The sequence below is a fragment of the Syzygium oleosum genome, unplaced genomic scaffold, assembly GCF_021117445.2.
Source record: "Syzygium oleosum isolate NSW1041296 unplaced genomic scaffold, Sole_v2.1 Sole_v2.14, whole genome shotgun sequence".
NCBI classification, from domain to species: Eukaryota; Viridiplantae; Streptophyta; class Magnoliopsida; order Myrtales; family Myrtaceae; genus Syzygium; species Syzygium oleosum.
The window spans coordinates 1,856,622-1,871,852 of record NW_026607498.1 but is presented as its reverse complement, the minus strand read 5'-3'; the positions used below and the strand labels follow the sequence as shown (position 1 = coordinate 1,871,852).

Sequence of the window (15,231 nt, the reverse complement as noted above, 5' to 3'; positions counted from 1 at the left end):
AAAGGCAAAAATAAATTTACCGCTGGTATACATTTGAAGTCTAGCAAACAGTCAGCATTATACGTCAATCAAAACATTATCCAAGCTATTCGACATTTATAGTATCTGGCTGTTTGACATTTCTATATGAACATTTACTTACCTCTAAGTTATTATCCGATAGTTTCTCAATCAAATCCCAATAACGTGTTCATGAAAAGACAATGTATCTGGTGACTATAACTTAAATGTCACAAAGGGAATGAAATCTTTGTTGGTCACCGAAGCAGTTTAAGCAAGAGTCTTTGGACAACCACACACTCATTTACAACACGTCATAAACTTAAAAAATGAGGATAAGCATGTCCAACATATACAAATAAACAAACATTTATCCACAGCTAAGTTGTGAAAGGTTGGGACGTGTTGCTTTGTCAGAGCTCTATTGAGCTTGGTGTCTAAAATTAGGATTTAGTCAATGTTCAATTCAATATATTTATAGTTGTGTTTTGTTGTAGCTAAGCATGGTCATGTTGCTTGGGTTTCGCAATAGATGCAAGAATGAAATTGGAAATCAATTTGGATTAATAAGCAGTCGCCACACCTTTTGACTCGACTAATCCTTTTGGATATACGAAATGAGTCTTGACCAAAAACATCGAACAAGTTTGGGGTTGAGGTTGCACCTACAATGTAGCGAGCATCGCTCCCAAGGCTAATTTGAATGAGAGATACGATTTGAAAACGGGATTCGTCACTTCCAAACAAAGTATTTGGCTATTTAACCAACCCATTTGTTATGTTTTATATGATCTTGCATGCGCGTAAGGTCTGCTATTGTTTCCGTTGAGAAAAGATGAGTCTAAACCTTTTCCTTTTCCATCACAAATCAGCCCAAACAAATGAAACAAGAAAACCCCGAACAAAAATAGGGGATTCTCTCGTTAGAAAAGGACAGCAAAACGCAGCGACGTTTGAAATTAGGGGAGCATTTCAAAGGAAAATGGAATTCCATGCGATAGTGATTAAAAATATTTTGTCCTTTTATTTTCCGATTATTGGGTCTTAAATGAGTAGCCGATCTATAAGAAATTTCAAAGATCGTTTAATAATTTGGTAATGAAAATTACATGATTGTTTTTATAGTAGTCACTAGAATGTGCGGTGGACAAAATTGCGTGATTTTATTCTCCTTACAGAAAATGAGATTTTTGCAGTAATGGAAAGAAATTGGATAAGAACAACTGCAAATTAAGTTGCCATAACTAAAATAACCCAATCGCTTCCATGAAAAGTGGAAAGAGATTTCCTACCTCTTTATATCAGTGCATTCTTTCTCCATTCGAAAATACGAATTGTAACATATAAAAGAGCCCTTTGGCAAATCATATCACACAAAGATTCAGACAATGGGGTTGAGAAAAATCTCCATGCTTGCAGTTGTATGGTTTGCCCTTCTTGTGCGTTCCAATGCTGAAGAACAAGAGTCGGAGCAAGAGAGGCGGCCTATTAAGACCTTTAAGGTATTTTGATTGATTTTGAATTTTGTCCCGGTGCACGATGTGAGTTTCTTTGTCACTTGTATCGATGTACTAACTTCCGTTGTTCGTAACTACTGTAGACAAACTATGGAGAGATCATTGATTGTATCAACATATATAAACAACCAGCGTTTGACCACCCTTTACTGAAAGATCATAAGCTTCAGGTATTAATTTATTGGCAAAATTACGAGGAGAATTGCACAATCAATCCTATTCTATCGTACACATGCACAAAGCAGCTTCCGCTAGCTCCTCCTCCTCTATTCGATAGCAGAGACAGAGACACCGTCTTGCGTACTAATTGTACAATTTTCCATGAAATTCTGCCAGTATTTCAATAATATTGGTTTAGTCCCTAATTGTTGCATGAACTAAATTGCGGACAGAAAAAGCCTAGCTTTTCTCTCAATGCAAAAAAGCACATACATAGAGCACAAGTTAAGCAACTCGAGATATCACATGTTTTGGATGGCTGTCCTTATGGAACTATTCCAATTCTCAGAACGATAAAGGAAGATCGGGTGAGAGCCAAATTGCTTGAGCAGACACGTCCACAGATATATCATCCTTCGACTACCGATTCTCCGGGTTATCATGTAAGTTCTTCCCTTAATGACGAAATTAAATTCATAATGAATTGTTGTCTCTTGTATTATCCAATTAATTTCGTGCATTTTTGCATTCAACTTAACTTGTTTCAATGACCTTCGACGTATCTTTCGCTCTCTTGTAATCACATGACTTATTATTAAAAACCTAATGCGTCGTATTGTAGTGAATTTCGTATGTCTATCGATGATTGGCCACAATAATTACATTTACCATTGATATCATTCTCAATTTTTCAAGTTCGCTTTTCTGGACCTGCTATCTGCCGGTAGTCCTATGTACGGAGCAAAAGCATTCATTGATAATTACATTCCAAGGTGTGAAAATGGACAATATAGTGGAGCTCAGATGTGGATCTTCACCGAGCTTGATAATCAACCAAACTCGATAGAAGCTGGATGGAGGGTACGTTTTCCCGATATATCAATTAAATTAGATCTTTCTTTTCCTTTTTGAATGGGAATTGGAGAAATATAAGAACATAATCACAATAAGATTAAAATTTCATTTGATCTAAGGTGCATTATCTTTCCATATTCGGCGTTGTTCTGATTGTTTCTTGCTATAAGATATTGGATTTAATGGATATTGGTCATGATAGGTGGATCCATGTGTGTACAACGACAGTCAGAGTCATCTCTTTATTTACTGGAAAGTGAGTTCTAACTTGCTACAAGTTTTGCTGAAAACTACCTGTATAACAGGGAAATTTCATGGATGGCCCCTTCAAGGTTTTTTTTTTTTCCCGTCTTCGTTCAATTACCTAATGAAATTCTATTTCCAGTCTTATATGGAATCACGGATTCGTCGTTATTGCACATTTTATTGTAATTTGTTAGCGTGACTTGCATATGAAATATGTCTTTCTTCAATTTCTGCGTACTAAATATCAATTTCTATCTACGAAATGTTAATTCATTGGAATGCAGATTTTGAATTTTTTTTTATCGAATTCGGTGTTTGGTGAGCGGCGATTACTCGTAGAATTATGTCATTTGCATATATAATTATGATAGTTGACATGGGTGGTTACGCGTGATGAATTAGCCAACTAGTGCTAATTTTATTGTGTTGGCCACGAAAATGGCACGCCCAGGATCACCATAATCAGAAATCGAAACATGTTAATGGAGAAATTATCGATTCGCGTATCTGGTTTGGAATCCATCGAACTTGATGCGGAATTTGCGACGGTTTTCGAACACGAACTCAAGTGTTTCTCCCCTATACCCTTCGTTAGAACACTGGCCTAATGAGATTGCCACTCACGAGAAGAAAGTTCTCTCTAGATCCGTATGTGAGTTAAATTGTGCATCATGGGGTTAGGGGAGGGACTTGAGCGCTATTTATAGAATCTTCGACCACGGGTCCTCTCATTACGGGCCGGGCCGTACTGCCCACATCGTGCCAGCCCCATATTAGACTTATTAAGAACCCATATATCTTACCTTTATTAGACCAAATTAATTCAGTTAATTTCAATTAATGAAGCCCGCATTAGGAAATTCTTACATTCTCCCACTTGGGCGATATTAATTGAAGCAGAACTGTGTTCGCACCCTTATATTGGTCTAGAGATTATTCTTAATAGTCAATCCGATCCCATAAAGTCTCGAACACCAAATCATGGTGGTAACTGCATGTACTCACGCAGAGCCTTCCATGGTCACGAGTGCTTTCAACTTTACTGATATGGATTCAATATGGTAGTGTGTCAAATGGACAATACCTTATAATGAGTGATACTTCATGTGTTGTCCATTTTGTTAGTCTAAATTCTCTCTCCTTAAGTGTCACAAAACCTAGTGTGTCACTAGAGAATATCTTTCATGGTTCCAACGAACCTGCATGTCTTACCTTGATAGTTAACTGTACTTTATGTGTAACAAGACATATCGTTAAGGCTAATACCAAGAATGCCCCATAGCCTGTACTCAAGGTTTACACAATGCCTCGAGATTTTCATCAAATATGTGTACTCAACTTGATAAATCTACATTCACAAGTACCGCATTGAATGCAAAAGAGTTTATACATATTTAAATATTTACAAAATGTAACAAAATCAGATACAAACTTCATAAGAGCAACATAAAACTAAACAACTCCCACTAATTAACAGTATCCCATGATACTCCTAAGCCCATGTTCATGACATGTCAATCAAATACACAAGGGCGAAGACCTTTAGTTAGCGAATCTGCAATCATATCATCTGTTGAAATGTGCTCTACAGCAATGTCACCATTTTGAACTTTTTCCTTTATAGTTAGGTTCTTGACCTCCATATGCTTAGATCCCTTGAGACCTCTATTGTTGTTAACAAATAACACTGCAGAGTTATTGTCACAATACAACTGTATGGGCCTATCCACAAAATCAAATACGGACAACTCCTTAATGAGGTTCCGGAGCCAAATTGCCTGAGTAGTAGCCAAAAAGCATGCTACAAACTCTACTTGCATGGTAGAGGATGTCATTGATTTCTGTTTCTCACTTTTTCATGATACTGCACCTCCTGCTAACTTAAAAATATAACATGTTGTCGACTTCTTTTCATCTTGATAGCCAGCAAAGTCTGAGTCCGAATACCCAACCAGCTGTAGGTCCTGAACATATTTGTAAATCAGCATATAGTCTTTTGTCCTCTTTAAATACCTCAAAACCTTCTTGGCAGCAACCCAATGATCGTGTCCTGGATTTGACCGATATCCGCCTAGAAGTCCATTTGCAAAAGCAATATCTCGGTCTAGTACATACTTGAGCATACATAATACTCCCAAGTGCACCGGCATAAGATACATTCTTCATTTGGGCTTTCTCAAAATTTGAATGAGGACATTGTGACAGACTCAACTTATCACCCTTACTGACATGAGCAATTCCTGGCTTGCATTGCTGTATGTTGAATCTTTCTAAGATACGATCAACATATGCCCTTTAAGATAAACCCAATAGTCGGCGAGAACGATTCCAATGAATCTCAATGCCAATGACAAAAGACGCCTCACCAAGGTCCTTTATATCAAAGTTCTTTGACAACATCCGCTTTGTCTCATGCAGTAAACCAAGGTCACTGCTCGCAAGCAGGAAATCATCCACATAGAGTATAAGGAAAATGAATTTTCTCCCACTGACCTTGCAGTATATACACTGATCTACTTTGCTCTAAACAAAACCAAATGAAGCGACAGCACTATGAAACTTCAAGTGCCATTGTCTAGAAGCTTGCTTGAGACCATAAATAGACTTTTTCAGTCTACATACAAGCGTACCTGAATCATTTGCCGCAAAGCCTTCGGGTTACATCATATAGACTTCTTCTGTCACGCCCCGAACCCCATCGAGCACGCGACACCCTTACCTGGTCGATTTGCGCGACATCCCAAGAATGTCGCCGACCTCAAATGACCATCAGAGATTTAAAGCCACAGGGGAATTCACAATTAATCCCCGACAAATAAACTCGGGAGAATAGGGAGAATACACATATTTCTTTACATTACCAACTTATAAAATATTCACAACTTACAACCGCCGACTTTACCACCATCGCGTATACTTGCACCCGTGTTACAAACCATCGATATACCAAAAAGATCGATGACCTGACTTTCTATCCCAAAAATGTTACTTTCCAAAAACCTATTAAGAACCCTTGAATTAACCCCTAACGCCCCTTGCTAGGCGTCCATTCCGAGTCTGACTCCTCATCTTCCGACTCCGAACTTTCCCGAAAGCGCATCACTCCGAGGGCCGACTCGCTTCGATCACAATCGGGTGATTGATATCACCCGACTCAAATTGAGCCGCATTCGATACTCCTCAACTAAGAAATCGAAGAAATTATACTCAGGCACGTAATTGGGATCCATGTATTCCTCAAAAGGGAGTATATACTCCGGGTCTCCTACAGGTTCTTCAAACTCGCCAGGTTCATCCTCGGGTTCCATTTCGGGTTCCACCTCAGGTTCTACCTCGGCCTCCGCTTCCTCTGGTTCTTCATCGGGGATCGATTCCAAATCGATGTCCATCGGATCGTCTTCAGCTTGCGACGCTTCGGGCTCGGGTTCATGCTCAGGCCTCGAAGATCCCCCGAGCCGCGGCCGCCGAATGCAAACCCGACGAGCTAAACTAGTATCCACACTAGTCAACTCTCCGTCTATCGGGGTACGACCGTCGGGTCCCAATCCCCAACTAAATCAAAGGGAACATCGAAACCCTAACGGGCCCGAACTCATCCCCACGCATCCCTAAGAACCAGGCTGTACTTCTATTCCTCCTATGGGGCAAGCCTATTTCTATGAAAACGGTAGTAGTATGTCTAATCCAGGTTATCCCATCTCCCATTGGAAACTCTGCAACGTCCAACTCGGAGTGCACGGGTACCCCAAAACGCTTTGGTGGCTGCGGTGGAGGATTCATGGTTCCTGTCGGGGTTCTGAAATTGTCGGTTGAAACAACCGTGATAACACTTCTCAGCAAGTACAAAACCCCTAATCCTAAACTAGGCTAACGTGCACCTCCAGATAGGTAAATCGACACAATGAACTCATGAACCAGCAAATCATTATAAATTTGCCCTGCTCACGACCCAATTCATTATCTCGCCCCGCAAGTTAGGCATTTGAATTCAATGTGAATCATGCACAATTATAACGACCCGAAGGCCCACAATTGAATATAGCGACCCGTAGGCCCGACCCGAAGGCCCACAATATAATAAAACGGCTCGTAGGCCCGACCCAAAGGCCAACAGCTTGTTAAATCGACCCGTAGGCCCGACCCGAAGGCCAACAGTTTGATAAATCGACCCGTAGCCGACCCGAAGGCCAACAATTTGATAAATCGACCAAGAGCCCGACCCGAAGGCCAACAATTTGATAAATCGACCCGTAGGCCGACCCGAAGGCCAATGATCCGATAAATCGATAGGCATTTATAATGATGCATTCAATCCGGTTATTTAACAACACGATATGCATTTCACATGCCCGGGAATTCATGCCAATTACCAAAGCCAAATTATCAAATACTAATGTCCATCAATTCAACGAATTGGACACACTCTCGATAAATCCAATTAATTCCCATTCTAATTCAATCAATTCGGCACTCATTCCGCTCGATCATTCCAAGGCAGTTTAATACGCCTAAGGTCCGCTTTGGACACAACGATTTCATTAGACAACCTCACCATCACGGATTTCTCCTATAGGGTTTATACAAGCTCTCAATAGTCACCCAATTGTCTAACACTAAGTCATTAATCAATGGACTAAATAAGTCCCAACTTAGGCAAATTGCACAATCTCGGTTCTCTATGAACAGTACCAGAACAGGGTACTATTTAGACACTAAACCACAGTTAAACAATCTCATTAGGGCCTAATCACCTACCCTAACCATCCAACCACCAAATACATTTAATTAAGCCTTAACTAAGCCCAATTAAGCCCCTAAATTGCCTAATTTCAAACCTTTAATCCATGAATCCAATTGGTGCAACACTTAGGCAATTTAAGCATTTTTGGTAATCGTAAACGCACTGGCAAGAAAGCTATTTAGGCCCTAATCCACCTCTAAACCACATCATTAAGCACTAATTAGGTCCCCTAATCACCCCACACAACATTAGACACGATTAGGCCATGATTAAGCTTAATTAACTTCCTAATTACTCTCTAAAAGTACAATTAGACTAATTAAGGGTTTAGGGTTTATACTCGCCTAATATTAACTCGGGACGACGGAACGAGCAATGATCACCGCACGCGGTAAAAATCGACGGCGCGCTCCGGGGGCAAGCCGCCGGTCACGGGCGGCGACGTGATGACGATTAGTGGCCGGTCTTCTCCTGTTTCAAATAAACGCCAACTTGGTGGCCGGGCAATCGTAGGAGAGGGAGGTTGACGGTGGCCGGGCTCTTTTGGCGTGCGTGCGGCTTCCGCAGACGGCGGCCCGAATGGGTGGCCTCCCCTGGGTGATAACGCCCAAGGAAGAAATGGAGAGAAAGAAGGGGAAATGGGGAAAATGTCTTGGCTGATCAGAAATGGGAGAGAAAGAGAGGTCAAATATGGGTCAAATTGGTGTGAGTGGGATCCAAGTGTTAACATCTAAGCCAATTGGACAACTTTGCCCTTAATCTAATGGCCCATATTTGATCTAATCCAATAATTTAGGGACCCATTGATCATTTGTCCTTAACCATAGCTGACTAGCACCTGGTTTAATTCCATTTAACCTTGGTTAACTCCCAAAATTGATTAAAATTCGGAATTAGCCAAAATGGCCCTAGGGGCATTTTCGTAATTTTTCGATCCGAACCGAAATTTCAATTTTGTCCATACGGTCCTATATATGCATGGCCAGCATAATATGGTGTTGGATCCTTAAAAAAATCATTCTTTAAGCCCTCGAAAATCAGTCCTAAAATTTTGAGGGGTAAAACCGTAAATTCTCATTTTTTTCCTACCAAACGGCGTCGGATTAATTCCGATCCTTCACGGAACTTTCTCGCCATAAAATACCGGTTCTAAAAATCCAACTTGCGTCCCGATCGGCCCATCACGACCCCATGAACAATAGATCACAGCCACTATTATTTTCTAATTTCCAATAATTAATGCTCGAATTAAATCCCAAAGCCCGCCATAAAATTTCCACTACCAAATCATACAATTCCGCACCTAACTTTATACAGATTTAGCCCAAAATCGCTCGTTGATACCCGAAGTCCAAAATTGTGTTTAGAGCGCGACTTACTAAAATCAAACGAGCATTAACATACACTTCATTGGTCCCGGTAACGGGTCAAAATTCAGGATGTTACATCTTCATTAAGGTCTCCATTGAGAAAGGCAGTTTTAACATCCATCCGGTATAACTCCATATCAAAATGAGCTACCAATGCCATGATTACTCTGAAAGAATCTTTAGAAGAGACCGGAGAAAAAGTTGCTTCATAGTCTACTCCTTCTCTCTAAATGAAACCCTTGGCTACCACCGGTTTTAAACTTCTCAATCTTTCCTTTAGAGTTTCTTTTAGTCTTATACACCCATTTGCAGCCAATGGGTCTATGACCTTCAGGTAATTCAACAAGTTCCCAAAATCCATTATGTTTCATAGACTGCATTTCATCTCTCATTGCATTCAACCACAATTCCGACTGAGGACAAGAAACAGCTTCTACATAAGTCACTGGATTAGCCACAGAACCGATATCGTAATCTTGCTCTTTTATATAGACTAAATAGTCTGGTGCTATAGATGATCGTCTCTCCCTAATGAATCTCCTTACTGGAGCAGCAACAGCCTCATCCAACACCTGAGAGCCTTGAGGAACTTCATTAGGAGCTGTCTCGACAACAGGATCATGAGCCTCAACAGGTTCAGTCTATGGTGTGGGAGTCTCCACAATTATCTGTATGGGAGGAGATAAAGATACAACATTACCCACCGTACTATTATTCTCAATAGTTTGTGAGCAGCTACTTTCTTCGGCCGCATCAAACTCTAGAAACTTCGCTGTCTGTGATTTCACAATTCTTGTGCCTCCATTGGGATTATAGAATCAATATCCCTTCAAATGATCCGGGTAAGATACAAAGTAACACCGAGTGGTTCTGGAGTCCAACTTACTTAATGTTGGATTATATAACTTCACTTCTGCAAGACATCCCTACACCTTAAGATGGTTTAAGCTAGGCTTACGTCTAGTCCATAATTCAAAAAGAGTCAATGGAACAGCTTTAGTAGGTACACGATTCAGAATGTACAAAGCTGTTTTCAAAGCTTCACCCTACAAAAAATCAGGCAAATTTATCCTACTAATCATACTCCTCACCATTTCCATAAGGGTGCGATTGCGACTTTCGGCTACACCATTTTCCTCAGGTCTCCCAGGCATAGTAAACTGAGCCACTATCCCAGAATCCTCTAAGTATTTGGCAAATGACCCTTTAAGCTGTCCGGCATCGCCATGCTTACCATAATACTCTCCACCTCGGTCAGATCTAACAACCTTTATGACCTTTCCCAACTGTTTCTCGACTTTAGTCCGAAAAATCTTGAATTTGTCAAGAGACTTAGACTTTTCTTTAATCAAGTACAGATAACCAAATCGAGAATAGTCATCAATAAATGTGATGAAATAAAAATTTCTACACAAGGTTACCGTATAACGTCCACTTATGTCAATGTGAATGACCTCCAACAGGTCAGAATTTCGGACTGCAGTTTTCTTCCTTATCTTGGTCATTTTACCTCTACAACAGTCTATGCATGTCTCTAAGTCATCTTTAAGAGCAGGCAGGATGTTAGTTTTTATCAGCCTTTTTACTCTATCCTTAGAGATATGACTAAGCCGTTTATGCCACAATGCATAAGACTATTCCTTAGGTAGTGGTCTCTTGGAAACAACCTTTTTAGCCGTATAAGCGACGTATATGTCATTAGGAGACAAACACAATCTGTACAATCCGTTGGACACATAACAACACCCAACCTTATTTGAATTAAGAAACAAAGAAATAACATTGTTCTTGATTTCAAAAGAGTAGCCATACATGTCTAAACACAATACGAAAACTAAGTTCCGTCTAAATGAAGATACATAAAAAGTGTCTTTTAACATTAACCTAAAACCAGAGTTTAGAATCAAGATAACATCTCCTACAAACACAACATCGACTTTCTCATTGTTTCCCACAGTGAGTTTTGACTCATCCTAATTTTGCTTCCTCCGGTTTATGAATCCCTGTATGGTAAACGCAACATGATTAGTTGCACTGCTATCGAGCCACCAAGAACTGGATGGTGCTTCTGATAGGTTGGATTCACAAATAAGTGCCAAAGAATCATTACCTGTAGGCTCACGTTTGGACAACCAAGCTTTAAACTTTCCACAGTCCTTCTTTATGTGACCTTTCTTCTTACAAAAGAAGCAGCGGTCACCATCCCTTTTGAAGGATATTTTCTTTGGACCCATATTGTCAGATTGACCGGTAGTATCATGGGTTCCTTTATGAGTACGATTTCTAGACTTCTTATCCTTTCTTTTGTGGGAACTAGAAACATGTAAGGCTAGATGTCCTTTTTCTTTCTTAAGTTTCTCTTCCTTTGCCACCACCCTTGCTATCAAGTCATTAACTGACCAAGTCTCATATTGGGAATTGTAATTTGTCTTTATAATCCCAAAATCAGGTGGAAGGGTGTTCAGGGCTTGATGCACAATACAAGCATTAGGAATGGAAATATTAAGAGCTTGAAGTTTCGTCTTTAGGTCTACCATCCTAAGGACATAATCTCTAACCCCAGCAGTACCATCATACTTCATATTGAAGAGCTTTTGAAGAAGTGTACCAACCTCAGCATTAGATGAAATGCGGTTTCTAGTCTCTAAGGCTGCCATCATTTCCTTAGCAGTACAGTCAGCTAGCAAATCACTTTTCAAGTGTTCTTGAATGGATTTCTTCATTGTCAATAAGCAAATTCGATTGCTCTTTTCCTAGGCAGCATAGTCCGTTTTCTCAGTTTCAGTACTGGTGGCCGTGATATCTGCCGGCTTATCCTTTCTAAGAGCAATGTGAACATCCGCCAGCTCCATTCCAAATAGAAAATCCTCTTTCCATTTCTTAAAGTTCAACCCAGTAAGGACCTCAATGGAAATGGAATTGCCGTTTATAAAAAATGTGACTGGAAAACAAATAAACAATACAATCATCATCATGTGAGTACTTATCTAGAGAGTTGCATACATCATCACATAATCACCTTTGGACAGAAAATATGACATGCAATTGTACACTCTCCACATGACAGCGGGTGAGAACATATTCTAATCTTTCGTGAAATCACCAACTTTGGGTGTATGAATCACTAAGATCAGTCATTTCTCAATCACATGCTATACATGTACCCCTCCATAAACCAATACAAGATCACCTCCTTTGGGAGTATGATCACGCAATAGAACAAGAGACATCCCACCATAATATGAGACCGATATTTCTCAATCCCAGTCAAGTGTGCCACTTTGGCGGTCACTACCCAACTGAATCCTTAAAAATCTCTCATACCAGGGATATGAGCTTTATGTATCACATTCACTATATACATGTAATGCTAGACGTAAAGACAGGGGCGTATGTCTCTGAAATTACATGTCATGCTAATTATACTGTTCCATTCATTGATAGATAATGAATTACACTCAACACAATCCTTATGTGGTGATATACATGTGAGCTACCATATGCATTTTCGAAACCATAGAGAAATACAAGAAAATACGCAAAAATACCCTAAAAATACGCGTATATAGGGTTCAATACGTATTTTCACATCTGTAAAAGCTTCAAACATGTAAAATAAATACACCACAATGTAGAGAATCTCGATACGAGCGCGTCAGTACCAAGAACGTCCAAAATGGACGTCAGACGCGCCCTCACGCGCCGCCGGAAGGAGCGGCACGTGTTCAACTAGTCAAACTGGTTTGAACAGCTGGTCTGACTGGTTGACCAGTCTAACCAGTCAACGGTCAACGGACTGGTCCGATCGGTTGATCGGTCGGGTCAACAATCGGGTCAGGTCGAAACTCGGGTCGGGTCAGGATCCGGGTCGGGTCAGGATTCAGGTCAACCCGGATCCGCGCCCTTGCTGATGTCAGCCTGCGATTACCGGCGGAAAGAGGCGCCGGTTCAGCATGGCCGCGCGTGGCTGTCACGCGCCGCCGCACCCACGGCGCGTGTCGGCGCGTGAGGTCTTGTGCGGCCTCCTCCGGTGACGTGCCGCCCGTCAATCTTCTCGTCTCGATGAATAGATTCCGAATATCTAATAAAATTTTACATTCATCCAACAAAAAATTTCGAAAATGGGTAAAAATCTCTCGGACATAACGAAAACGATCTTAATCCGCATGTTTCAGTTCTAATCTATGGCAGGCTATGATACCACATGTTGGCCACGAAAATGGCACGCCCAGGATCACCATAATCAGAAATCGAAATACGTTAATGGAGAAATTATCGATTTGTGTACCTGGTTTGGACTCCATCGAACTTGACGTGGAATTTGCGACGGTTTCCAAACACGAACTCAAGTGCTTCTCCCCTATACCCTTCATTAGAATACTGGCCTAATGAGATTGCCACTCACGAGAAGAAAGTTCTCTCTAGATTCGTATATGAGTCAAATTGTGCATCATCAGGTTAGGGGAGGAACTTGAGCGTTATTTATAGAGACTTCGACCACGGGCCCTCTCATTACCGGCCGAGCCGTACTCAGCCTACACCAGCTAGCCCCATATTAGACTTATTAAGAACTCATATATCTTATCTTTATTAGACCAAACTAATTCAGTTAATTTCAATTAATGAAGCCCACATTAGGAAATTCTTACATATTGTTCTAAACTAGTCCAAAAGGGACAATCATTCTAATATATGTTCAAAGAACAGGGGCTAGATGGAGCGGGATGCTTTGATTTGCGGTGTCCAGGCTTTGTGCAAGTTGATCATTCCATTACTCTAGGAGGAGCTCTCCCAAAATCTTCTTCTTCTGGCGGGAAACAATTCGAGATTTATCTCACAATTCGTCAGGTAATTAACTCTTTTTCTTCGGACCTCTTTAATAATGGTAAAAAAAAAAATTCTATGTAGTATGAAAGTTGCACCAGCGACGAACATGAGTTGAGGAAAAATGTGATCAGTTGCTCTTTCAAGGAGTTTGAAACATCTTTTTACATGAACATGTTATTTTATGAACATGTTTGTGAAAACAAGAAATAATTACTGAAAAAACGGGTTACCTACCCCTCTCTCGAACATGCTAGCGAACTTGGTTGGAAATCACATTGTGTGTGGATTGATTTTCCTTCGATAACCTATAAAAAGTTCTCTAACGGCTATTTAACAATTGACTTCACAACAGGATTTGACCACAAAGGATTGGTGGTTGATAGTTGAAAGGATAACGATGACACAAATGTGGGCTATTGGCCGGCTAAGTTACTCCCTCAGTTGATGTCCGGTGCTCAAACAATGCAGTACAGTGGAGCGACGCACACTTCCCAAGGCATGGCCTTCCCGGCAATGGGAAGCGGATACTTTCCGGACAACTCATACTCGCACGCGTGCTACATCAGACAGATTCAGTACCTGCTTCAATTCCTGAATGAGTCGCAAGGTTGGAACATGCCTGAGTATTGGCGAGCATCTGCTCACACGAGCTCGAAACATTGCTATGGCGTCGCCGTCGACGATGCCAATGATTTCATGCGCTATACCTTGTTGTTCGGGGGACCCGGTGGAGCGAATTGTGGAGTTTAGAAACAAACAGGTAGATGTAATAATAAGATCCAATTGTAATCTCAACTTCTAAGACACAAAATATCCATCTTCTTTTCTGATCATATGTGTCAAGGTTTCCTTTCATATGTTATATTTTTTAGGTCTCCTCGAGCTAAAGCCATTTGTGTAAGCCAAATTAGACGACGAAATCTAAACGATTAATTAACCACACAGTAAAATTCAAAGCAATTATTTTTTTTCATCAGTATAAGGCCAATTTGTGGATTTTCCTTCATATCTTCTTGCTCGAATTCTGATTTACTCAGATGGTGTCTATAAAATAACTTTTACTTTTGTTTTTCTACTTTAAAAAAAAATCTTATGGCTCGTACATTTCGAATTTTTAATGATTGGAAAAACCTAAGACCTTCACAACGCACAAATAGTAACATGTATGAATGCACACGATCTATAATCTGTAATTCATGGAAGAGGGTTGGGTTTTCGTCAAGCGCTCTCTTTTTAACCCCAGCCTTAATTGCTACACAAAATGTGGAGGATGATGGAAACTCCAAATGCTATGTGGTGCCAATTTCAAAGGATCAAGATCGTCTGTAACAGTCTGAATTTTCGATCATTTTCCCGGGATTTAAGAAATGAATATTTTGGCCAATGCACTTATAGTGAGATCTCACCCGGGACCCGCGCATTCTCGGAATGCTAACCTTAGGGGTAAGGCCATTACGGGATTGAGTTCGCACGACCAAAGAACTCGACCTGGGTTCGATCTTCGACCATATGGATT

General features: G+C 40.6%; 1 protein-coding gene across 1 annotated transcript; it reads left to right on the top strand.

Moving 5' to 3' along the window:
* The first annotated feature begins 1,388 nt into the window (after nt 1–1,388).
* Nucleotides 1,389–14,465, top strand: LOC130139934 (uncharacterized). The gene is made up of 5 exons (XM_056317935.1): nt 1,389–1,502; nt 1,601–1,687; nt 2,373–2,537; nt 2,734–2,787; nt 14,184–14,465. Exons 1-5 carry the CDS (start codon nt 1,389–1,391, stop codon nt 14,463–14,465), a joined length of 702 nt encoding a protein of 233 aa, XP_056173910.1.
* Nucleotides 14,466–15,231: the final 766 nt, after the last annotated feature.